Raw genomic sequence first — 27,765 nt, 5'->3', positions numbered from 1 at the left:
CACCAGGGCGTTTTTGCAGCGTTTTAGCGTTAAAAATAACGCTATTAAAACGCTCATAAAACGCTCTCCATGCATCTCAATGGACCCTTTCACACCAAGGCGTTGCGCTGGCTGAGCGTTGAGAAAAGTCCTGCAAGCAGCATCTTTGGAGCAGCTTTTGGGAGTTAAAAAAAGCGCTTCAAAAACGCTCCTCTCCATTGGAATGAATTGAAAGCGCTGTAAAAACGCCCTAAAAACGCCTATAATCCGCCCTGAGCTGTAGAAAAAGTCACATGATCTCAAAAAAAGTAAACATGCAAGTAGAAAGAGAGCATCTACAACAACAGGACTGAAATTGTGGAAAGGTCACAATGATTTCCAAGCCATCAAAGTGCCAAAGAAATCGTAGAAAAATGTAGATTTGAAGTAAAACAAGACACTGCATTTACTTTATATAAACTGCTTGTTTTTACATGATCTCACAAACAAAAGATAAACATGCAAACAAAAAGATAGCATCCACAGAAACAGGACTAGCTGTGGGGAGGTAACATGATCTCACTGAAGCGTAGGATGCTGGTAAATCAGGAAATCCTGTTTGTAGAGGTGGATAGGAGCTAAGAGAAGATGGAGGTTGAAAGAGACCAGGGATTTGGGACCAGTGGGAGTGGGATTAGGGTTGGAGATTAGGGTTCTGGGACCAGTGGGAGTGGGATTATGGTTCTAGATTTGGGTTTTGGGACCAGTGGGAGTGGGATTATGGTTCTAGATTTGGGTTTTGGGACCAGTGGGAGCGGGATTATGGTTCTAGATTTGGGATTTGGGACCAGTGGGAGTGGGATTATGGTTGGAGATTTGGGAGCAGTGGGAGCGGGATTAGGATATAGATACTTACGTTCCAATGCTCATTCGAGTATAGTTTCGGAATTTGTCTGGGTGCACTCTTAGGTGCTCATATAGCAACACAAATTGCCCGATAGAGCTGTGTGTTTGTAGGATGGGATGAACCCAATACCGACGTTGCTGCCTCTGTTGGTGGATATTTTCCCAATACAGTAGCACAAACATCAAGAACAGCTCCATGAACTCCATCTTCTTTCTGTATCCTCTGTCACCTCACAAGATCCCAGGAAGTAAACAGGAAGTGATGTAGGGAGGTGAGGTGGCTCTTTGACGCCCAACGCTTGTAAAACGCTTGTAAAACGCTGTAAAAACGCCCACAGCGTTGCAGTAATTTTAACGCTAGCGCCCCAAAAACGCTGTAAAAACGCTCTAATAACGCTGTAAAAATAGCAGCGTTTTACCGCTGACGCTATGGGCGGTGTGGTGTGAAAGTGCTCTTACAGTGGTTGTAAACCTTATACATGAAATGTGGACAAAGCACATCCTTCTACACGTTGTACTTGTCTATCTAAAGCTCTGAGTGCGATTTCTCTCTGCTGCCTTGTTCCTCTATTTATTGCACAAGTTACTTTTGCTTTTCCCAACTCCAAGAGATAATTAGTGACGGGATGCATTCCAGCCTGTGATTGACAGCCACAACTGTGCATGTTCCATGTACTGTGATGAGGGGGGTGTGTCTCTTCCCTCCAATCAGAGCTCAGAGCACTCCTCACTGAGCTCTGCAGTGTGAGACTTTAGATTCCTGCCTCCTGCTTTACAGAGCTCAAAGATGCTGTGTAAAATGTGTGCTTTAGAAGACTGTAGAGAGAAGAGATAGCCGTAGATAAACAGGTACAACTTATGTAGGAGAATTTGTTTCATAACTGTGCATCACCTGAGGCCAGTCACTTCACTGGGGATATGTAAGGGTTTACAGCCACTTTAAGTTATTTCGGGAAAGGATACTGCTGATAAATTGGTTTATTTCTCCAAGGTTCCAGCGACAAGCTCTTGAAGATTGCATTCCATGCCTGGAAATTCATCAAGACCAAGTTCCAACCTTCCTTTACAGGCTCACTCACTCAGCCTACAAAGGTTGAAGAACTGAAAATGTTGAGATGCTCCATACAGCAGTAGCCATGTGTCTGGCTAATGTAGCAAAGGTCAGTGTAGGGCTAATAACCAAATTCATTACCCAATAGTGGATGCATATGTTCAAGACCATGCAAAGCAGGAGGATGGCATATATATATATATATATATATAATTATATACACATACATATATACAGCAATACCTCGGATTGCAAGTAACGCGGTTAGCAAGCGTTTCGCAATACGAGCTATTTTTAAAAATCCTGATTCGTTTTGCAAGCGTCTCGCAAAATGAGCAGGATGCCAGTGACATTCGGAGCCGCTCGAATGCATTCGGAGCCCCCCCACCTCTGGCTACATGCGGTACTGCATACCATAGAAGTCACTGTGGAACGAATTATCTCAGTTTCAATGGACTTCTATGGGGAAACTCGCTTTGATATACGAGTGATTTGGATTAAAAGCTTTCTTCTGGAATGAAATATGCTTGTAATCCAAGGTTCCACTGTACACACACACACACTTTCACATCAGTTGCTGCCCTCAAGGAGCTTACCATCTAAGTTCCCTAACTCACATTCATGCATAGACATACTAGGGCCAAATTAGACAAGATCCCATGATCCTCCCAGCATGTCTTTGGAGTGTGGAAGGAAACCAGAGTACCCGGAAGAAACCCACACAGACACAGGGACAACAGGCACATTGAGCTGAGGTTGGTATTTGAACAGACAACGCTAGGGCTGCTAGGCAGAGGTGCTAACCACATGTCACATTTACATGCATGTAAATGTCCCACTGACCTGCATGCCGGCGATCTGCCGTTATGAGCCCCAGTATAGCTACCTCACGGCTCTGGCGCTTAAAAATCCCCTCAGCTTTCTCTCTCCTTCTTCCCTGCTGAGAGGACGGGCTATGTAGGTTCTGATTGGTCGGCGATTAGAATGCTCCTAAATGTCCTTCCTGACGGTGTACGTTTAGAAGATTAAGCTCTGGGGATTTCTGAGCCCCGGAGCCATGAGGTGGCTATACCAGGATTCATAATGGCAGATCGCCACCATGCAGGTCAACGGGACGGGGGTCCTGTGTAAAATTCACCTTACCTGTCAGCATGTACTATAAACTAAAATATAACTATTAGGTGTGCTGACCCTCCTAAGGTTATCAGCAGGTCTGTAGGTGGTTATGAAAAGCATGTTAGACCAGACTATTAGAAGGTAAGGAAACTGTTCCACAGGAAACCATATTCATGTAAAAAAAAAAGAAAAAAAAAGCTCAATAAGTACTTCTGTAAAATGCATAGATTATCTGGAAATAAGAACGAATAGATGTCTTGGAATATTCATATCCTGCTTCCTTTTAGAGTACCTGAAAAACAAAAATACTTCTTTTAGAGAAATTTTATGAACTTAACATTCCACTTCTACTTTTATCAAGAAACAATAGAAGGTAGACATCATTGCTGCTGGCCTAACAATGATCCATATACAGCAGGGGTAGGCAACATGGGGCCCTCCAGCTGTTGCAGAACTACAAGTCCCATCATGCCTCTGGGAACAATTGTACCTGCCAGCCTTGCAATGCTTCATAGGAAATGTAGTTCCACAACAGCTGGCAAGCCCCAGGTTGCATACCCCTGATTTACAGAAATCTTCCAATAAAATTCCTCAATGCACAATATGGAGCCACAGTGCAGAAAGTGAAAAGCTGCATTATAAAGCAACATGGCAAAATGTATACACATGAAAAATGTAGAGCTTCCAGTGCCAATACTATCCACAACTTTTAGTGTATTAAACAACAAGTCTTCTGATTGGCTATTGTAGTTCCTCCTGGCAACCACTATATCACTGTAGGACAGAATAGTGACATGGGAGTTGGAAGGAGCCACAGAAGCCCCCAACTGGAGACACGCCATGCCACACATTCAGGAGCATAGGGGTGTTGTCCTGAGCTCTAAGTGAGAGGGAAGTTTCAGCACACCAGCTATTAGGAAGAACAAAAACAAAAAAGAAGGGTATTAACCAATTCAGGTCCAGCTAATAGCAGTTGTACTGCTACAGGGCAGCACCTGTGCATTGAATCATGTGTGTATATTGTAGAATTATATATATATATATATATATATATATATATATATATATATATATATATATATATATATATATATATATATATATATATATAGTGCACATGAAAACACACACACACACACACACACACACACACACACACACACACACACACACACACACACACACACACACACACACACACACACACACACACACACACACCGGGAGCCTAGTCGCAGGTACTGTGGACTCGATACCCGCTGATTGTTGGGTAGAGAGGTCTGAATCAAATAAGACATTCAAAAGAACTAGAAGCAGAATATCTGTTCTTGAAAAAGTTGGTGGAAGAGCTTTTGAAATATTTGCATGAACCTACACCAATAGATTATCAAGAAATAACTTTTCCCCATGACAAAATGTTGTAAAGCTGCAAAAACCAGGTGCAGTGGTGCCATTTACCTGTCCTGGTCTGGTCAAACTCTCTAAGACTCCTGAATCCAAGACCTCATGCACTTTGGACGTTTTGCCAAGTAGACTCCTTTCCTTCTGGCAGTAGAGTTTTGGAAGAAAAAACGCTTGACGTTTGTAAACTAGATTAATGTGTTTAGTGCTTGGGCATTAATTTCATTGGCTAGAATAATTTATTCTGGCCATTGAAATGAATGATCAAGCACTAAAATGCGCCTAGGGCATAAATGCGTTTACACATGTTTAGGTGTTTTTTCTGCCAAAACGTTGCTGTTCCTGGATGCACTGGCTATGGGATTCTAAACGCTCCTGTCCCCAAATGCCTGTGCATGAACACATTGGCATTTCTTTTCCTGCCTCTAAATGCCTCTGCATGTTAGCCTTGCTCCCCTAGGAGCAGCAAATTGTATATACTGTATTTTTATTTATGAAAATGGAGTTACCCTTTAAAGATACCCCTTTTTTCCTTTATTTACCAACCAGATGGACAAGTAACTTTACTATGAATCAAACAGATTTGAGATCCTTAGATGATAGGATTTTGACACATGAAAAGTGGCAGAACCAATACAGAGTAAATAAAGCCAGTCAAGCAAACTAAGGCTTCATGCACACGAGACGCAGATGCAAACTCTGCTGGACACATGTTTTTAAAAGCTGAAACCGGCGTTTAGAAACGCCCGTTTTGCCACGATTTTTACTGCGATTTAGCTGTGTTTTACTGCGTTTGCGTCTAGAAGCATTTAGTTAAGCTAACATCATAGACCCTCCCCAAGTTCAAAAAACAGTATTATTAACTATTTCAGCAATTTTGTGAGACTAGAGTGAGTAGCAGCAGCTGTGAGAGCAGCAGTGTACTTGTATTTAGCGTGTCACTTGCCACGGCACCTGCCACAAGTTGTGGATTGTCCACTTGCCACAAGTTGTGGATTGTCCACTTGCCACGTCACCTGCCACAAGTTGTGGATTGTCCACTTGCCACGTCACCTGCCACAAGTTGTGGATTGACCACTTGCCACGTCACCTGCCACAAGTTGTGGATTGTCCACTTGCCACGTCACCTGCCACAAGTTGTGGATTGTCCACTTGCCACATCACCTGCCACAAGTTGTGGATTGTCCGCTTGCCACGTCACCTGCCACAAGTTGTGGATTGTCCACTTGCCACGTCACCTGCCACAAGTTGTGGATTGTCCGCTTGCCACGTCACCTGCCACAAGTTGTGGATTGTCCGCTTGCCACGTCACCTGCCACAAGTTGTGAATTGTCCGCTTGCCACGTCACCTGCCACAAGTTGTGGATTGTCCGCTTGCCACGTCACTTGCCATGTCACCTGCCACAAGTTGTGGATTGTCCACTTGCCACAAGGTGGATTGTCCACTTGCCACATCACCTGCCACAAGTTGTGCATTGACCACTTGCCACGTCACTTGCCACAAGTTGTGGGTTGTCCACTTGCCACGTCACCTGCCATGTCACCTGCCACAAGTTGTGGATTGTCCACTTGCCACGTCACCTGCCGCAAGTTGTGGATTGTCCACGTCACCTGCCACAAGTTGTGGATTGTCCGCTTGCCACGTCACCTGCCACAAGTTGTGGATTGTCCGCTTGCCACAAGTTGTGGATTGTCCGCTTGCCACGTCACCTGCCAGGTCACTTGCCATGTCACCTGCCACAAGTTGTGGATTGTCCACTTGCCACAAGGTGGATTGTCCACTTGCCACGTCACCTGCCACAAGTTGTGCATTGACAACTTGCCACGTCACTTGCCACAAGTTGTGGGTTGTCCACTTGCCACGTCACCTGCCACGTCACCTGCCGCAAGTTGTGGATTGTCCACGTCACCTGCCACAAGTTGTGGATTGACCACTTGCCACGTCACCTGCCACAAGTTGTGGATTGACCGCTTGCCACGTCACCTGCCACAAGTTGTGGATTGTCCGCTTGCCACGTCACCTGCCACAAGTTGTGGATTGTCCACTTGCCACGTCACCTGCCACAAGTTGTGGATTGTCCACGTCACCTGCCACAAGTTGTGGATTGACCACTTGCCACGTCACCTGCCACAAGTTGTGGGTTGTCCGCTTGCCACGTCACCTGCCACAAGTTGTGGATTGTCCGCTTGCCACGTCACCTGCCACAAGTTGTGGATTGTCCGCTTGCCACGTCACCTGCCACAAGTTGTGGATTGTCCGCTTGCCACGTCACCTGCCACAAGTTGTGGATTGTCCGCTTGCCACGTCACCTGCCAGGTCACTTGCCATGTCACCTGCCACAAGTTGTGGATTGTCCACTTGCCACAAGGTGGATTGTCCACTTGCCACGTCACCTGCCACAAGTTGTGCATTGACCACTTGCCACGTCACTTGCCACAAGTTGTGGGTTGTCCACTTGCCATGTCACCTGCCACAAGTTGTGGATTGTCCACTTGCCACGTCACCTGCCGCAAGTTGTGGATTGTCCACGTCACCTGCCACAAGTTGTGGATTGACCACTTGCCACGTCACCTGCCACAAGTTGTGGATTGACCACTTGCCACGTCACCTGCCACAAGTTGTGGATTGACCACTTGCCACGTCACCTGCCACAAGTTGTGGATTGACCACTTGCCACGTCACCTGCCACAAGTTGTGGATTGTCCACTTGCCACATCACCTGCCACAAGTTGTGGATTGTCCACGTCACCCGCCACAAGTTGTGGATTGTCCACGTCACCCGCCACAAGTTGTGGATTGTCCACGTCACCCGCCACAAGTTGTGGATTGGCCACGTCACCCGCCACAAGTTGTGGATTGGCCACTTGCCACATCACCTGCCACAAGTTGTGGATTGTCCACTTGCCACGTCACCTGCCATGTCACCTGCCACAAGTTGTGGATTGTCCACTTGCCACGTCACTTGCCACAAGTTGTGGATTGTCCGCTTGCCACGTCACCTGCCACAAGTTGTGGATTGTCCGCTTGCCACAAGTTGTGGATTGTCCGCTTGCCATGTCACCTGCCACAAGTTGTGGATTGTCCGCTTGCCACGTCACCTGCCAGGTCACTTGCCACGTCACCTGCCACAAGTTGTGGATTGTCCACTTGCCACAAGGTGGATTGTCCACTTGCCACGTCACTTGCCACATCACCTGCCACAAGTTGTGGGTTGTCCACTTGCCACGTCACCTGCCACAAGTTGTGGATTGTCCACTTGCCACGTCACCTGCCGCAAGTTGTGGATTGTCCACGTCGCCCGCCACAAGTTGTGGATTGTCCACTTGCCACGTCACCTGCCACATCACCTGCCACAAGTTGTGGATTGTCCGCTTGCCACGTCACCTGCCACAAGTTGTGGATTGTCCGCTTGCCACGTTACTTGCCACGTCACCTGCCACAAGTTGTGGATTGTCCACTTGCCACGTCACCTGCCAGGTCACTTGCCATGTCACCTGCCACAAGTTGTGGATTGTCCACTTGCCACCTCACTTGCCACAAGTTGTGGATTGTCCGCTTGCCATGTCACCTGCCACAAGTTGTGGATTGTCCGCTTGTCACGTCACTTGCCAGGTCACCTGCCACAAGTTGTGGATTGTCCACTTGCCACGTCACCTGCCAGGTCACTTGCCATGTCACCTGCCACAAGTTGTGGATTGTCCACTTGCCACGTCACCTGCCAGGTCACTAGCCACATCACCTGCCACAAGTTGTGGATTGTCCACTTGCCACGTCACCTGCCACAAGTTGTGGATTGTCCACTTGCCACGTCACCTGCCAGGTCACTAGCCACATCACCTGCCACAAGTTGTGGATTGTCCACTTGCCACCTCACTTGGCACCTGCCATGTCACCTGCCACAAGTTGTGGATTGTCCACTTGCCACGTCACCTGCCACAAGTTGTGGCTTGACCACTTGCCACATCACCTGCCACAAGTTGTGGGTTGTCCACTTGCCACATCACTTGCCACGTCACCTGCCACAAGTTGTGGATTGTCCACTTGCAACATCACCTGCCACAAGTTGTGGATTGTCCACTTGCCACGTCACCTGCCACAAGTTGTGGATTGTCCGCTTGCCACAAGTTGTGGATTGTCCGCTTGCCATGTCACCTGCCACAAGTTGTGGATTGTCCACTTGCCACGTCACCTGCCAGGTCACTTGCCACGTCACCTGCCAGGTCACTTGCCACGTCACCTGCCAGGTCACTTGCCACGTCACCTGCCACGTCACCTGCCACGTCACCTGCCACGTCACCTGCCACGTCACCTGCCACAAGTTGTGGATTGTCCACTTGCCACATCACCTGCCACAAGTTGTGGATTGTCCACGTCACCCGCCACAAGTTGTGGATTGTCCACGTCACCCGCCACAAGTTGTGGATTGTCCACGTCACCCGCCACAAGTTGTGGATTGGCCACGTCACCCGCCACAAGTTGTGGATTGGCCACTTGCCACGTCACCCGCCACAAGTTGTGGATTGTCCACTTGCCACGTCACCTGCCATGTCACCTGCCACAAGTTGTGGATTGTCCACTTGCCACAAGTTGTGGATTGTCCGCTTGCCACGTCACCTGCCACAAGTTGTGGATTGTCCGCTTGCCACAAGTTGTGGATTGTCCGCTTGCCATGTCACCTGCCACAAGTTGTGGATTGTCCGCTTGCCACGTCACCTGCCAGGTCACTTGCCACGTCACCTGCCACAAGTTGTGGATTGTCCACTTGCCACAAGGTGGATTGTCCACTTGCCACGTCACTTGCCACATCACCTGCCACAAGTTGTGGGTTGTCCACTTGCCACGTCACCTGCCACAAGTTGTGGATTGTCCACTTGCCACGTCACCTGCCGCAAGTTGTGGATTGTCCACGTCGCCCGCCACAAGTTGTGGATTGTCCACTTGCCACGTCACCTGCCACATCACCTGCCACAAGTTGTGGATTGTCCGCTTGCCACGTCACCTGCCACAAGTTGTGGATTGTCCGCTTGCCACGTTACTTGCCACGTCACCTGCCACAAGTTGTGGATTGTCCACTTGCCACGTCACCTGCCAGGTCACTTGCCATGTCACCTGCCACAAGTTGTGGATTGTCCACTTGCCACCTCACTTGCCACAAGTTGTGGATTGTCCGCTTGCCATGTCACCTGCCACAAGTTGTGGATTGTCCGCTTGTCACGTCACTTGCCAGGTCACCTGCCACAAGTTGTGGATTGTCCACTTGCCACGTCACCTGCCAGGTCACTAGCCACATCACCTGCCACAAGTTGTGGATTGTCCACTTGCCACGTCACCTGCCACAAGTTGTGGATTGTCCACTTGCCACGTCACCTGCCAGGTCACTAGCCACATCACCTGCCACAAGTTGTGGATTGTCCACTTGCCACCTCACTTGGCACCTGCCATGTCACCTGCCACAAGTTGTGGATTGTCCACTTGCCACGTCACCTGCCACAAGTTGTGGCTTGACCACTTGCCACATCACCTGCCACAAGTTGTGGGTTGTCCACTTGCCACATCACTTGCCACGTCACCTGCCACAAGTTGTGGATTGTCCACTTGCAACATCACCTGCCACAAGTTGTGGATTGTCCACTTGCCACGTCACCTGCCACAAGTTGTGGATTGTCCGCTTGCCACAAGTTGTGGATTGTCCGCTTGCCATGTCACCTGCCACAAGTTGTGGATTGTCCACTTGCCACGTCACCTGCCAGGTCACTTGCCACGTCACCTGCCAGGTCACTTGCCACGTCACCTGCCACGTCACCTGCCACGTCACCTGCCACGTCACCTGCCACAAGTTGTGGATTGTCCACTTGCCACGTCACTTGCCACATCACTTGCCACAAGATGTGGATTGTCCACTTTCCATGTCACCTGCCATGCCACAAGTTGTGGATTGTCCACTTGCCACGTCACCAGCCACATCACCTGCCACATCACTTGCCACGTCACCCGTCACAAGTTGTGGATTGTCCACTTGCCACATCACTTGCCACCTGCCAGGTCACTTGCCACAAGCTGTGGATTGTCCACTTGCCACGTCACTTGCCACGTCACCTGCCACGTCACTTGCCACATCACCTGGCACAAGTTTTGGATTGTCCACTTGCCACGTCAGCTGCCACATCACTTGCCACAAGATGTGGATTGTCCACTTGTCACATCACCTGCCACATCACCTGCCACGTCACCTGCCACAAGTTGTGGATTGTCCACTTGCCACGTCACTTGCCACATCACCTGCCACGTCACTTGCCACGAGATGTGGATTGTCCACTTTCCACGTCATCTGCCATGCCACCTGCCACAAGCTGTGGATTGTCCACTTGCCACGTCACTTGCCACAAGTTGTGGATTGTCCACTTGCCACATCACTTGCCACATCACCTGCCACGTCACTTGCCACGAGATGTGGATTGTCCACTTGCCACGTCACTTGCCACATCACCTGCCACGTCACTTGCCACAAGTTGTGGATTGTCCACTTGCCACACCACTTTCCACGTCACCTGCCACAAGATGTGGATTGTCCACTTGCCACGTCACCAGCCACATCACCTGCCACAAGTTGTGGATTGTCCACTTGCCACGTCCCCTGCCATGTCACCTGCCACAAGTGGATTGTCCACTTGCCACATCACCTGCCACAAGCTGTGGATTGTCCACTTGCCACATCACCAGCCACATCACCTGCCACGTCACTTGCCACATCACCTGCCACAAGTTGTGGATTGTCTACTTGCCACGTCACTTGCCACATCACCTGCCACGTCACTTGCCACAAGATGTGGATTGTCCACTTTCCACGTCACCTGCCATGCCACAAGTTGTGGATTGTCCACTTGCCACGTCACCAGCCACATCACCTGCCACAAATTGTGGATTGTCCACTTGCCACATCACTTTCCACGTCACCTGCCACAAGTTGTGGATTGTCCACTTGCCACGTCCCTTGCCACGTCCCCTGCCACAAGTGGATTGTCCACTTGCCACATCACCTGCCACAAGCTGTGGATTGTCCACTTGCCACATCACCAGCCACATCACCTGCCACAAGTTTTGGATTGTCCACTTGCCACGTGACTTGCCACATCACCTGCCACGTCACTTGCCACATCACCTGCCACAAGTTGTGGATTGTCTACTTGCCACATCACCTGCCACGTCACTTGCCACAAGATGTGGATTGTCCACTTTCCACGTCACCTGCCATGCCACCTGCCACAAGTTGTGGATTGTCCACTTGCCACACCACTTTCCACGTCACCTGCCACAAGATGTGGATTGTCCACTTGCCACGTCACCAGCCACAAGTTGTGGATTGTCCACTTGCCACACCACTTTCCACGTCACCTGCCACAAGTTGTGGATTGTCCACTTGCCACATCACTTTCCACGTCACCTGCCACAAGTTGTGGATTGTCCACTTGCCACGTCCCCTGCCACAAGTGGATTGTCCACTTGCCACATCACCTGCCACAAGTTGTGGATTGTCCACTTGCCACGTCACCTGACACAAGTTGTGGATTGTCCACTCGCCACGTCACTTGCCACATCCCCTGCCACAAGTGGATTGTCCACTTGCCACGTCACCTGCCACAAGTTATGGATTGTCCACTTGCCACGTCACATGCCAGTCACCTGCCACAAGTTGTGGATTGTCCACTTGCAACATCACCTGCCACAAGTTGTGGATTGTCCACTTGCCACGTCACCTGCCACAAGTTGTGGATTGTCCGCTTGCCACAAGTTGTGGATTGTCCGCTTGCCATGTCACCTGCCACAAGTTGTGGATTGTCCACTTGCCACGTCACCTGCCAGGTCACTTGCCACGTCACCTGCCAGGTCACTTGCCACGTCACCTGCCACGTCACCTGCCACGTCACCTGCCACAAGTTGTGGATTGTCCACTTGCCACGTCACTTGCCACATCACTTGCCACAAGATGTGGATTGTCCACTTTCCATGTCACCTGCCATGCCACAAGTTGTGGATTGTCCACTTGCCACGTCACCAGCCACATCACCTGCCACATCACTTGCCACGTCACCTGTCACAAGTTGTGGATTGTCCACTTGCCACATCACTTGCCACCTGCCAGGTCACTTGCCACAAGCTGTGGATTGTCCACTTGCCACGTCACTTGCCACGTCACCTGCCACGTCACTTGCCACATCACCTGGCACAAGTTTTGGATTGTCCACTTGCCACGTCAGCTGCCACATCACTTGCCACAAGATGTGGATTGTCCACTTGTCACATCACCTGCCACATCACCTGCCACGTCACCTGCCACAAGTTGTGGATTGTCCACTTGCCACGTCACTTGCCACATCACCTGCCACGTCACTTGCCACGAGATGTGGATTGTCCACTTTCCACGTCATCTGCCATGCCACCTGCCACAAGCTGTGGATTGTCCACTTGCCACGTCACTTGCCACAAGTTGTGGATTGTCCACTTGCCACATCACTTGCCACATCACCTGCCACGTCACTTGCCACGAGATGTGGATTGTCCACTTGCCACGTCACTTGCCACATCACCTGCCACGTCACTTGCCACAAGTTGTGGATTGTCCACTTGCCACACCACTTTCCACGTCACCTGCCACAAGATGTGGATTGTCCACTTGCCACGTCACCAGCCACATCACCTGCCACAAGTTGTGGATTGTCCACTTGCCACGTCCCCTGCCATGTCACCTGCCACAAGTGGATTGTCCACTTGCCACATCACCTGCCACAAGCTGTGGATTGTCCACTTGCCACATCACCAGCCACATCACCTGCCACGTCACTTGCCACATCACCTGCCACAAGTTGTGGATTGTCTACTTGCCACGTCACTTGCCACATCACCTGCCACGTCACTTGCCACAAGATGTGGATTGTCCACTTTCCACGTCACCTGCCATGCCACAAGTTGTGGATTGTCCACTTGCCACGTCACCAGCCACATCACCTGCCACAAATTGTGGATTGTCCACTTGCCACATCACTTTCCACGTCACCTGCCACAAGTTGTGGATTGTCCACTTGCCACGTCCCTTGCCACGTCCCCTGCCACAAGTGGATTGTCCACTTGCCACATCACCTGCCACAAGCTGTGGATTGTCCACTTGCCACATCACCAGCCACATCACCTGCCACAAGTTTTGGATTGTCCACTTGCCACGTGACTTGCCACATCACCTGCCACGTCACTTGCCACATCACCTGCCACAAGTTGTGGATTGTCTACTTGCCACATCACCTGCCACGTCACTTGCCACAAGATGTGGATTGTCCACTTTCCACGTCACCTGCCATGCCACCTGCCACAAGTTGTGGATTGTCCACTTGCCACACCACTTTCCACGTCACCTGCCACAAGATGTGGATTGTCCACTTGCCACGTCACCAGCCACAAGTTGTGGATTGTCCACTTGCCACACCACTTTCCACGTCACCTGCCACAAGTTGTGGATTGTCCACTTGCCACATCACTTTCCACGTCACCTGCCACAAGTTGTGGATTGTCCACTTGCCACGTCCCCTGCCACAAGTGGATTGTCCACTTGCCACATCACTTGCCACATCACCTGCCACAAGTTGTGGATTGTCCACTTGCCACGTCACCTGACACAAGTTGTGGATTGTCCACTCGCCACGTCACTTGCCACATCCCCTGCCACAAGTGGATTGTCCACTTGCCACGTCACCTGCCACAAGTTATGGATTGTCCACTTGCCACGTCACATGCCAGTCACCTGCCACAAGTTGTTGATTTTCCACTTGCCACGTCACCTGCCAGGTCACTTGCCGCGTCATCTGCCAGGTCACTTGCCACGTCACCTGCCACAAGTTGTGGATTGTCCACTTTCCACGTCACTTGCCACTTCACCTGCCACGCCACTTGCCACAAGTTGTGGATTGTCCACTTGCCACATCACTTGCCACCTGCCATGTCACTTGCCACAAGTTGTGGATTGTCCACTTGCCACGTCACTTGCCACCTGCCATGTCACTTGCCACAAGTTGTGGATCGTCCACTTGCAATTGCAATTGTTTAAAATATTTGACTAATGGTTTTTCATCATTTGCAATCATTTTTGAGATTTTTAAATGAAAAAAAAAGGTCACCTTTATAAACGCATATAAACGAAAACGCGGTTAAATGCGGTAGCGGCGTTTTGCCGCGTTTTGCATCTGAAACGTGGAAATTTTAGCTTCTGAACGCATTTTTTTGCTTCTGGAAAAACGAGATTAAACGCAACTGCATAAAAACGGAAAAAAACGAGACTGTGTGCATGGACACATAGGATAACATTGAATGAGTTCAGGGGCAGTTGAAAAAACTGTCCAACTGCATCTGAACGCGCGTTTAACTGTGTCTCGTGTGCATGAGGCCTAAATGTGCACATTTTCACATCAGAATGGCAGCCACTACATAGACTTCAAATAAGACATTCTGAAAGAAATCATTAATACCACACAGAACAAAAGAATTAAAAGCTGGATATCTGTTCTTGAAAAAAATTGGTGGAAGAGCTTTTGAAATATTTGCATGGACCTATGTCAATAGATTGGTGAAAAAATGTTGTAAAGCTGAAAAAAAAAGCAGGTACAGAGGTGCTACATGCCTTTCAAAGTCTTGTCACACTTTCCAAGACTCCTGAAACGAAAGCCTCATACACACAGGATGTTTTGCCAACTCTCCTTGACTCCTTTCCTCCTGGCAGTAGAGTTTTGTCAAAAAAACAAAAACAAACGCTTGATGCTTGTAAACTGATGTAACGTGTTTAGGCGAGTCAATGGATTGGGCATTATTTCATTTTTTTGGCCAAAATAATAATTTATTCCGGCCATTGAAATTAAATCGATGCTCAAGTGCTAAAAGCTAGGGCTTAACCTCCCTGGCGGTATGATTAGTTCTGGTTTTAGGTGCTGAAAGCGGTACAATTATTTTGCATGGAAATTTGGCGTTTTATATTGTAGGCCTGCAATTCTTAGGAATAACTCTCTTAAATCTGTTCAAACCAGAGTCTAGCAGACATCCCGGGTATGATAAAGTTTATAATATAATAAATAATAATAAAAATTATTCAATAATGTAATCAAATCCAAAAACACTGAAATTTGCTCATTTGCAGAATTGTCGCTGTCATTAGATTTAGTGTTTGATGACGAATTTCCCCACAAATCGCTATCGCTCAATTCTGCAAGTGATTATAATTTATTATCGCTGTTTTTTAGTTGGTCTAAAATCACTTTTGACATAAAGGGACGCTTTTTGGTTGCTATGGATAATCTCCAAATTCCAGGTAGAAAAAAAAACAGTATTTATAATATAAAAGTGCATGCAGGGCACTGCACAGACCACTAGGGACAAAGGGGGTGTGTCATTTTTTTATACAGTACTGTCATCTGTAAGATGACAGTACTGTGTGGGTTTTGTGTGTTTTTACTTTTTTGAATTTGGCACCAGTCTCCGTTCCCGTGTGCCGTAACGTCGCAGGGAATGGAGCTCGGCGGCACTCGGGCACTGTGTGAATCGAGCGGAGGACAGCTCGATCACACAGCGTGGAGGACATCAGTAACTAAGTAACTTCTCACTGTGTCCTCCCTGTATCCAGCGATGCGATCTCGAGTCTGGCTCGGGGTTACCGCTCATGATACTAAAATCCCAACCCGAGCCAGACTCGGGATTACCGCTAGGGAGGTTAAATGCGTTTACGCACATTTAGGTGTTTTTTCTGTCTAAACTCTGCTGTTCCTATTCCTGGCTATGGGCTTCTAGATGTTCCTACCTCTAAAAACTCATCTAAATGCCTATATGTGCATGGACACATTGGCATTTTTTTCCTGCCTCTAAATGCCCCTGCTGTACAGTGTCATGTGATTCTGTGCATTGCGCTAAAATGCAGCATGTCTGGATTGCAGTGTGACTGGGATACACAGGAAACAATGGTTTTCTGTGTGTCCTTGTAGTGGCATATGTTATACAATGCAGTAAAGCGCCTACCACCGTACAATGTGTAATTCAGCCCTTAATACAAACACTGACTTCGAGAAGCAAAATCGAGAGCTGGAAAGCCCTTATGGGACAGCTAAAAATAATCTTTTGTTATTGAACTCACCAATCCTGCTAAGAACAAATAAAGAAGGGGAGAGTGGGTAGACCTACTAGGAGGGGCTGCTAGAAGGTACTTGCTGGCATCTAAGAATACCTGTTTTTTAATCATGTACTGTAAAATCTTTACAACGTTTTTGTATGGAACAGTTTGCTGTAATGTGTATACAGTGCATCCGGAAAGTATTCAAAGTGCTTCACTTTTTCCACATTTTGTTATGTTACTGCCTTATTACAAAATGGATTAAATTCAATCTTGTCCTCAAAATTCTACAAACAATACCCCACAATAACTTGAAAGAAGTTTGTTTGAAATCTTTGTAAATTAAAAAAAAATAAAATAAAAAAATAAATAAAAAAATATCCCATGTACATAAGTATTTACAGCCTTTGCTCAATACTTTGTTGAAGCACCTTTTGCACCAATTACAGCCACAAATATTTTTTAGTATGGTACTAAGTGCTTGGCACACCTATTTTTGGTTTCCCACATTATTCTTTGGAAAACATTTTTTATTTTTATTCATTCTTTTTAATTCACATTTTTGATTATTATTTTTTATTTATTTTGTTTTTGCAGGCTTTCATTTTGTACCATTCATGCTGTGGTTTTGGCATTTTTATGTCTTTTTCTGCTGCAGTTACAATGTTGTCCACTAGATGTCCTCAGTATGTGGCTCTGGAGCTCTTTGTGCACCACCCGGCGGGTGGGCTCCAGCCCTCTGGGCCGAACACGCCGACTTATCTGTCAGGTGTCTCCATGGCCCACTTTTAGGGAGGAGCTCCTCCTTTACTCTGCCCGCACTGCAATCACGGTTGTGGTCGGGGAAATCTCCCGCTATGCCACGCACCATTCCCTCGGAGAAGCGTCCCAGGCCTGGCATAGGCTGCTGTCAGCAGCTGGTAATGTCAGGCCTCCAGCACTCCTCCCACTGGGGGAGGCTGTGGCTCCCCCAGTGTGAACACTATATAAGAGCTCACACACACTGCATGTCAGTCTCATTCTGAGCAGTGCTGTGTGGACTTCTGTGGATGTCAATTTTATCAAAAAGGTAAAAAATGGTATCCTTGTTCTATCGATCTATAGGATTTATATATATATATATATATATAAATAAAACATAATATATATATATATATATATATATATATATATATATATATATTTATTACACACACACACACACACACACACACACACACACACACACACACAGTATTCAGAATCGCAGTTTTCAGTGATCTGAATACTTTGAAGTGCAAAGGAGGGATTGGAGGTCTTTTAGACCCCCAATCCATCCATAAAGAGTACCTGTCATCACCTATTACTGTCACAAGGGATGTTTACATTCCTTGTGGCAGCAATAAAAGTGATCATTTTTATTTTTATAAACAAAAATTTAATAATATAAAAAAAGTAAAATAAAAAATAATAATGAGAAAAAAAAAAAAAAAAAAAAAAGAGCCCTTGTCCCCGTGAGCTCGTGCAGCAAAGAAAACGCATATGGAAGTCACGCCTGCATATGTAAATGGTGTTCAAATCACACAGGTGAGGTATTGCCATGATCATCAGAGCAAGAGCAATAATTCTCCAAAGACATGCAGGTAGGTTAATTGGCCTCTGACCAAAATTGGCCTTAGTATATGAATGGGGACCTTAGATTGTGGGCTCCTTGAGGGTAGGGACCAATGTGAGTGTGCAATGTACAGGGATAGGGGTAGACACTCACTCAGGTTGAACTGGATGGACTGGTGTCTTTATTCAACCTTACTAACTATGAAACTATGAATTCTAGCACTAGACCTCCTATGTAACTCTAACCTGGTAACCGTAATTTATTTTTTTTAAAGCATCGCCTATGGAGATTTTTTAGGTAACATAGTTTGTCGCCATTCTATGAGTGCATGCAATTATAAAGCGTGACATGTACGGTATCGATTTACTCGGCATAACATCTTTCACATTATACAAAAAAATTGGGCTAACTTTACTGTTTAATTATTATTTTTTAATTCATGAAAGTGTCCCTTTTCCCAAAAAGTTGCATTTAAAAACACTGCTGCACAAATACTGTGTGACATAAAATATTGCAACAATCGGCATTTTATTCTCTAGATTCTCTGCAAAAAAATATATATAAATTTTTGGGATTCCAAGTAATTTCCCAGCAAAAAATACGGATTTTAACTTGTAAACACCAAATGTCAGAAATGGGCTTAGTCATGAAAGGGTTAAGACCTTCAATGCTGCAGAAATTTTTCTGTACCCTTTCCCAGATCTGCGCCTCGATACAATCCTGTCTCGGAAGTCTGCAGCCAATTCCTTGGACTTCATGGCTTTGTTTGTGCTCCGACATGTACTGTTAACTGTGGGTCCTTATATAGACAGATGTGTGCCTTTCCAAAAGATCAGTGATCAGTGGAAACAAGGTGCACCTGAGCTCAATTGTGAGTGTCCTGGCAAAGGCTGTGAATATTTATGTACGTGTGATTTTTCATTTTTAATAAATTTGTAAAGACTTCAAATAATTTCCTTTCACATTGTCATTATGGGGTATTGCTTGTAGAATTTTAAGGTAATATAATTTAATCCATTTTTGGAATAAGGCTGTAACATAACAAAATGTGGAAAAAGTGAAGCACTGTGAATGAACTGTACATCAGATAGTAAGGTCAAAAGTCTCATATTCATAGTAAAGCCTGAGTAAAAGCATAGCTACTCCTGTCCTTGGAGAGCACAGCTACAAAGCAGTAATTGAATACAGTGACTTCGAGCCAACCCTAGTTGTTTGATATATGTTGGATTGGGAAGCAGCTTCTGCGGCAGAAAGTTACTTAAGCCAGCAAAATATGGTGCAATTTTCTTTCCTGTAACCATGGGTTGCAGGAAAGAAAATTGCTCCCACAAAATTGTGTTCTCCCGGCGGGGAGAACAGTGACTATTGCTAGCAGTTATAGCCGCTGGCAAAAATCGCATGAAGAATCTGACAGAATGTCTGTATCCAAGTTGAGCGATCAACTCGGGTACAATCAACCTGCCCATATATGGTTCGAATCTATAGTCAAACAGTCTATGACCGGATTTGAATGTACAGTAAGGGCTCTTTCACACGGGGCAGATCCATGCTGGCATCCGAAGCTCCATAGAGATCTATGGAGCATCCGTTCAGGTCCGCCTGAAAAACTGACAGGCGGACCTGAACGGATCGGCCGTGTGAAAGAGCCCCAAGTGTTTGTTTTAACCAGGGAAGACAATTGCCTTACCACCTCCTTTTTCTCAAAAATAAATTAGAAGGAAATACTTACTCTAATACATGCACTGTTAAATTTAAAAGTATAACTAAAAGGCAAAACCCTTTTTTTTTTGGTTTTGAATAGAGTGGAGAGAGATCAGAAACCCTGTCAGGTTGTATTGCTGTCGGGGCCCCATTAGGGAGATTCGCCCCTCTCTATTTGTCCTGTTTACCATTATCCTTGAAAGTGAAAGTACAGAAAACTTAAAATTTTGGGTTTTCCCCAGAAAAGTAATAGAGGGGAAATCTCCCAATGGAGACTCTAGTTTTGGTGACCTGGGGGGTCCGCAAGAGATTCCCTTAATTTTCAGGGATTTCCCTTCAATTCTCGTTCGGCTACGGGACAAGCTCTGAAATAGGACACAGATGGTGAAAACATTTTTTGACAGGGGTTATAACTCCAAAATGAAAAAAAACGTTTTGCCTATAGTTCTAATTTAAATTCCAACAGTGTTATCCTTTACAGAAAGCAATCAAGAACGCTTAAAAGTGGTTGTAAAGGTAGAAGGTTTTTTTATCCTAAATTTTATCTATGCATTAAGATAAAAAAGCTGTGTGTAGCAGCCTCACCGGCACCCCCCAATTACTTACCTGAGTCCCATCTCTTTCCAACGATGTCCACGAGTGTCTAAGCTGTCTGGGACACTCCTGCTGATAGGCTGAGACACAGAAGCAGTGCTATTGGTTACCGCGGCTGTCAAAGTCAGTCAGCCAATCAGGGCAGAGAGGAGGCGGGCCAAGTCCGAGCTCCATGTCTGAATGGATACACGGAGCTCTGACTCGGCTCGGGTGTCCCCATAGAGAGCTGCTGGCTGAGGGGGGCACTTGATAGGAGGGAAGGATCAGGGGCAGCAAAGAGGGACAAGAGAAGAGGAGTACTACACAGAGGAGGCAAGTATAACATGTTTGTTATCCTTTTGTTTTTTTTATGACAATTTACAATCACTTTAAGCTATATATAGGGAGCTGCAAACCTGTAGAACATGTAGAAAAAGCACACTGGGCATGCTCCCACTTATTGGGGACTGCATACCTTGCTGTATCAAAGAATGCCGTTGCCTGTCATCTGCTACCCATCTTGTTTAAAACAGCCTCTGAAATGCCAGCACAAGCTGTATTCCTCTGCTTGTCAACGCCCAGCGGTATTTCTGAGAAAACCCAAAATGTCAACAAAAGTGTAAAGAATTATATATGTGCATAAAAAAAAAAAAAAGAAGAGGCAAAATGATACTTATTCAAAGATACAAGCACCCCTGACAACAACCACATCTGGACATATCCCTGTGGCAGGCCTGTTATGGTCATCCCTCTGGTGTCAATTTTCTTTTGGATTGAAGTAGATTTTTCATAGAACATATACAGTATAGCCTAAAAGAGAAGTCTTTACACTCACTGGCATTTACCATGTTGTAGAACTGCAGTCTAAAGAAAATATTTTTAGTGGCACCTTACCACCGACACCTTCCCCAGGATGAAAGTGCCCTAAATATAAAAACGGATATAAATGGAAAATTTGGTTTCATCTTGTGAAGCTGAGAGGGCTGCAAATATATTATTTGAGCTCTTAAAACATGCACCCAAAATAGTTTGTTGCCAGTACCCTGCCCAGTCTAAAAACTTTAAAGGCCATGTGGTATCTATATTGATGTTGTGTCGTCAAATGGTGTTTACACTTTTTGTTTTCTTTTTTCTTTCTTTGCACATAAGTAAAAAGGTACATTTGTGCCACAGCCCTATTACACTATTAACAAACATACACACCAGGAAGATAGAATATAGAAGATGCAGGGTTAGTACCGGTAGTAGCAAGCATTATATCAAAAAGGAGAATAGGATGTAATATTATAAATGTGGTAAAGGCACAAATGGTAACAACTGTGGCTGTATCTGGGCTCTGAAACCAACGACAAACTCTGGTCATCACTGTATACCACTCAGTAAAGTACATCTACAATAAAATTCATACAAAAAGAAAAGCTTTCTGCATTTTAGGTTCATGTCACACTAGCAGAAACTTGCAGACCAGAGAGGGCAACAAAAGAGCATCTTGATGATCTGGGCATTAAAAGGAGTGACACCACAGGAAAAAGGGCGAGTAGACTCTAGCAACATTAACCTAATGCTTTCTACCAACATTCTGCAATTATTAGAAAAAAAAAAACAGACAGACAGTGTTAAACAGCGTGTCAAGAAGCCCATTATTTACTATGTTTACTTCTAGGCATGGAGCTCTGAATGGGTAGGGTGAGAAATAGGATGTTACCAAAATATGCTGTAACAGCTAGTTGTCTTGATCACTATGAAATTAAAATTGTATTAACTCCCGTGGACACATCTTCCCTTATTCGTGGTCTGCATAAAAGAACCCCAGTGGACAAAATATCAAAAGGACAAAACCTCTACCTACTGAAAAGAAAGCTACACTTACAGTAAATGTGGTATTTACATTTGGGGTCAGATACCATCACTGACAGTAACATGAGCTTATAACAGCACAGCTTGAAGGCAGTTGGCAGTGGTAAGCAAGCATCTTCTAGCTGCCACTGGAGGGCACTTTTTGAAAGCAGGGTTGCTCAAACTGGTCTGAATGAGATGTCAGTATCTCATGAATAAAACATGCCCCCTAGTGCTGGCTTGGAGCAGCTTCTGCACAAAAAAAAGCATTTAAAGCATAGCTATACATTTTTATCTATACAGTTTCACTTATATAGAGTTTGTGGCTGCATTCATTTTTATCTAGTAATTCCGCCAGTAACCTCATGTCTAGGGGTAACAACATTTACTCTCCGTACTGTATCCATGGAAAAGCATTGTTGTCATCCTAAGACAATATTTTGGTTTATTCGTTGAAGAGATTTGTCAGGATTGGTATTTTTTTTTTGCACTCATCTCACATATACCGTATAATAAAATTCTGTCCAGTGGTACACTTAGATCAAAAGGGATAGAATAGGAAAACTTCTTTGTTGGGGTTTATGTACCATTTAAGCTGGCAGGCTGCAGGCCATGTGGTTAGAAGCCTAGATTTTTAAACTGTCAAGATAGCCAGGCCACAAGTAAAAGACTACAAAGGCATGTAAATATGGCATTCTTAGTAAAAGTTGTTACCCTTTTACCAGAGAAATCTAAAATCTTACCTTTAAAATTACAGCTACCACCACAGCCACCAATGGGAGGAGCACAAGACCCAATGTTTTCTTGCTGAACTTGGTTGTTAGTAGAAACTTGGCCCAATCCAATTTCTTCTGAGTATAAGGAGGATACCTGAGCTTGTTTGCACTTTCCATACCTAAAGACTTGATGAGGCATGACCGCTTATGTGAAAGGGTATCAAATGTGTGTTTGCCATGATAGCAACCCATGCCACTATGTCCTAAAATGTAAAGGGAATATATGAATGTATACTAATAACTACTGGCATTAATCAACAGCTTGTATTGTTTAGTCGTATTGTTTAGTCCAGTAGCGCATAGATTTAATCTGTGACCTGGAACAAGTATACCAGCGGGCAAGCCAGCTTATCTAGCTTCAATCCTTGTTTAGGTTTACTGACCCAATAAGTAAATAGCCATGTGATAAACATGTCAACAGGGAACATGTTCAAAATGTTTCAGCAATAACAGCACATATACCTAGCTGCAAATTTCCCTGATTTGTAGATAAACTGCTAGCAACTTGACTATTTACAAAAACATCTTTCACACTCTATGTTCTATGATAGATTGAGTGCAGTATCTGGAACACTAGACTACTTTTCACAAGCAAACCCAGGATGAAAAATATAAAGTCAGTGAATTATTCGGTTCTCGCTTAGGGCTATAATATATAAGTTTGTAAGCTGATGTGCATACAGTCTAAGCTGTTGCTACCAGCTATAATTAAATATAGTAGCAACGAAAAATATAGCAAGTACTTACCAACACCTCCAAAAGGTAACGCAACAACTGTATAATGCATAATGACATCATTGCCTGTTACTCCACCACTTGATGTTTGAGAAATCATCTTTTTAATGATCTGAAATAACAAAGATTTATTGTTAAAGCAATTGTGAAACCAAAACATTTAAGTGGATAGAGTAGGGAAGAGTTAAAATTGGACAGTTTATTTTTTTACTGTCCATGTCCCCTTGGGGGAGATTTCCCTTAAACATCCTCTCTCGGAGTCGCTACAGGAAGTGAAAGAAAATAAAAAAAATCCAGTCCCTCTTACACAATTGTCACACATGTGAACATGTGTCCTCTCCACTGGAAGATTTTACCACTTCTTGTTCTGGAGATAACTAAACTTTGTGATTTCCCTTTACTTTTTGTCTCTGTAACAATGGTCAATAGGACAAATATAGGGATAGAGATAAAAATAAGTATTTGACAAATCTTGCCCTACTCTATCAAAACAGGACAAAAAAAAAAAGGAGGATTTTTTACTTTTCTCGGAGCACAGTACAGGACACATGCTTTCATTAAAGCAATATTAAAGCATCATTTAAAAAAAAAAAAAAAAAAAACATTTAATAAAAACAAACATGTTATACTTACCTGCCCTGTGCAATGGTTCTTCTGGGCTCCCCTGTCGGTAATCCTGGGTCCTCCTCTTCAGGAAGTGCCCCTGTGGAATGCAGATTTCTATAGGGACACCCATGTGTGCTCGCTCCCAGGCCACCCTGGCTGTGTCTACTGGCACATGCACATTGGCACACAGAATGTACGAAGGTAAAAAAAATGTAAGGCTTTAGAACTACTTTAATCATGACCATGGATTATATGCTGTCACATTCAGGTGAGGATACTGGCAAACAAAGGTGCTTGGAACATAGTACCCCTCCACTCCGAGCAATCCTTAGCTTTTTCTTTTTAGCAAGCAATAAGAGAATACGCCAGGACAGAGGGGAGGGTGACCTGTATCCTGTACTGTACTCCAATAAAATAATTTTTCAGGCAAGTCAAAAACCCTTGTTTTTTTAAGCGAACAGTATAGGACTGCCATTAATCAACACTATAGGACATTCCCAACCAATGAAAGCAGGGTCAGTTTGTCCATTAGGGGTGCCCAGACGCCACCCCCTATATGCAATGCATAGATTCATGCATAGCATGAATCTATCCATGGCCGCCGAGGCCATCCCCATTCATGTGTCCAGCCCCTTTCAGGCCACCGGGCGCATGAATTACAGCGGCTAGTTTTTTTTTTTTTAAGCACCTAATTAGAGCCAGGGGCTCTAATAGGCTTCAAAATAGGAATGGGGTTCGGGATGCAGAGAGTGCATCCGGAGCCCACCCAGGTGTGTTGCAACAGCGAATGAATATTCACTGTTGCAATACTGATCCTCCTCCCAGCCAATCGGGAAGCGGGTCTGATACCCGTCACCTGACCTGATTGGCTGAAAGGACAGGAGATCCTACTGGATGCCTAGGAGAAGCACAGCGGAAGTGAGAAGAGCTGCTTGCTGATGATGCAGGTCCCAGCTGATGCCTGGATGCCCGCTCCCCGTTGCTGCCTAGATGCAGTAAGTGCGGTGGAGGGGGGGCGGTGTTTGTGTGCCGCCCCCCCAAACAAAAAAACAGCAGCTGCCACTGAAAACAACTGATAGTTGAACAACACAGCAAATAATGGCAACAAGCCAATAATAAGATAACCAGATTCCCAAACTCAAGGAACTTTACAGCCAAAGTTGTTGTCAGCAGAGGCTTGACCATCAATCTGGTAAAATGTAAAGCTAAAGTTTAACCAAAAAAAAAAAAAAAAAAAAATCTTCTCTCTAAAACTTTAGACGACATATCTTAACTGTAACGAAGCACATCCCATGTTGTGTAGGCAGCTGGATCATGTATAAATCTGTGCAGGGATGCCCACTCCATTTTCCTGCTGCTGATCTTCCAGCACTCCAATGATTAATAGCTCAGTTTTCTGTAAAGCTGCATCAAACCCACTCCTGGTAGGGAACAGGATTCTTTTACAGATTGTGTTACATATAGTGTACAATAGAAAACCAGCAACCAGAAAGCCGGCAACCACCCAGTATATATGAGAACGGGGTGAAGGCCCCGAAAATGTATACACCCCCTATGCGTTTGTGTAGGGTAAGCACACTACACTTCAACTTTAATGGACATGTGAAAAAAAAAAAGACAAGATTGCAGCCTTGCAAATCTGAGAAACCAAAGCCTAGTACTGAAAAGCCCAAGAGGTACAGACTGAATGCGTTGAGTAAGCCTCAACACAAAACCTTTTCTGAATTCTGGAAGCACCTTAGTTTTCTTCTTACTAGGTAAGAGTGTACCCTTCTGCTTCCTTTCACAAAAGGGGTCTAAAGACTTTCCAAAGAGTTGTTCTCTAGCAATCTGAATCTATTCCAGACCAGCCAAGAATTTTGGTGCAGAGAGCCCACCAAACCATCTACGCAGCAGTGCAAGGCTACTACTGGGAGATGCTCCAATTTTTGGAATACCGAGGGATCCTTCAGGATTAATCCGAGGTTGCACACCATGCTTTTGGCAGAGACTACGAGAGTCTGGCATACAGCCATAGAAACCCCCGGCAGTTGTATGGCTAAGCTTGACAGAGCCAAAAAGGCTTTATCCTCCACTGGGTGTTTGAAGACTGGGACATACTCAACCAGAACCAGTTATGGATTTCTTGAGGCAGGAAACAGACATATCCACAATTGGAACTTACCACTTTGTGTCAAGCCTCCTGTGGGTAATGTTGAGCAAAATAATTGGGAGGAGCATATACTATGTCTGGCTGCATCCAGTTTTCATACAAAACATCCTGCACTAAAAGGTGAACCAGAAAGGACCAAGTAGGTTTTTTTGGATGTGGGAAGAGATACTATACTGGTGAATCTAGGTGGCTCTAACTTCAAACAAGTGCATACCTGATCCACCAGAAACTTTTTTTTTAATGAAAACAAACTCTTTGTTGAAAATAGAGATAAACAATTAACATTGTAATAAGCACCATAATGGAAAGATACATGTCGACAGTTTCATACAGAGTAAATATGAATTAACAGCACATTTGATACCAAAAACACAAACAGTGGGTAATGGTACTGATACATGGATAGTCTTCGATAACACCTATAGATATAGATTGTGTGCAGATCACTAAGTAGCAAGTTTACAATGAATAGTGCATTGTACCCATAAGGTAGATGGTTTATTCATCCACTACACATGTAGAGGTAATCTCTAAACCATCTATCCTATATGTTATGGTACTTATCCTCCTCCAAGGTGGGAAGAAGGCACAATAAGCATGGCTTAGGGCAAAGGGTTAGTGGGGAGTCCATTTGGTCATGTAGGAATTTGACCACTTGTGTCCAGTACCCTTGGATAATAGGACAAGACCTGTAAATGGTAAAAGGTGCCACTGATCGCACCACATCTGGGGCATGCTGGGTTGTAATTTGGCCAATATTTAGATAAACAGATAGGGGTTAGGTAGGTCCCATTTAAAATTTACAGGTGAGCGAAACAGTCAGAAAGTTTGAGAGACAGTAAATTTACAGGTTTCTAAGGCCTCATGTACACTGCTGCTGGTAAACGGACATTTAGGAGCAGTTGGACATTTTTTTTCAGCTGCCCCTGAAGTCTCCTCTATGTTATCTTATCAGTACATGTACACAGGGTCGTTTTTAGGCAGATGAGTTTAGAAGCATTTCTTGGAACGCAAAAAAAATAAAATAAATACATAAAATAAAAGGGACTGATGTTCAGAGGCATTTGCAGTACCAAATGCCCGTAAACACTGCTAAACGCCATAACTTGCGTTTAGAAGCGTTTTGTTAACAGACTTTTTTTTTCACAAGCGCTTTAGATGTGAACGAGGCTAAACTGATGTTTTTAGATGCCAGTTTCTAGCTGTCAAGTTAAATCGTTCAG

General features: G+C 45.3%; 1 protein-coding gene across 3 annotated transcripts in view; it reads right to left on the bottom strand.

Annotated features, from left to right (window-relative positions):
- Positions 1-27,765, bottom strand: part of ALDH3A2 (aldehyde dehydrogenase 3 family member A2) — a 74,255-nt gene that overhangs the window by 1,566 nt on the left and 44,924 nt on the right. For 2 of the 3 annotated variants that reach the window (XM_077482152.1, XM_077482153.1), the window contains exons 9-12: positions 23,797-23,896; positions 23,017-23,252; positions 20,913-21,027; positions 1-3,323 (exon numbers count right to left, since the gene is read on the bottom strand). The exon at positions 1-3,323 is cut by the window's left edge and continues 1,566 nt beyond it. In XM_077482152.1, coding sequence (XP_077338278.1) covers positions 20,962-21,027; positions 23,017-23,252; positions 23,797-23,896 — 402 coding nt within the window. In that variant the 3' untranslated portion in view covers positions 1-3,323; positions 20,913-20,961. The remainder of the gene's footprint in view (positions 3,324-20,912; positions 21,028-23,016; positions 23,253-23,796; positions 23,897-27,765) is intronic. The other variant, XM_077482154.1, reaches the window with a different exon arrangement.

The sequence above is a fragment of the Lithobates pipiens genome, unplaced genomic scaffold, assembly GCF_037356315.1.
Source record: "Lithobates pipiens isolate NorthernLeopardFrog02 unplaced genomic scaffold, aLitPip1_a1.2 Scaffold_16, whole genome shotgun sequence".
In the NCBI taxonomy this organism is placed as follows: Eukaryota; Metazoa; Chordata; class Amphibia; order Anura; family Ranidae; genus Lithobates; species Lithobates pipiens.
Note: the sequence above shows the minus strand (reverse complement) of the source record. Positions and strands in the feature narration are given on the sequence as shown.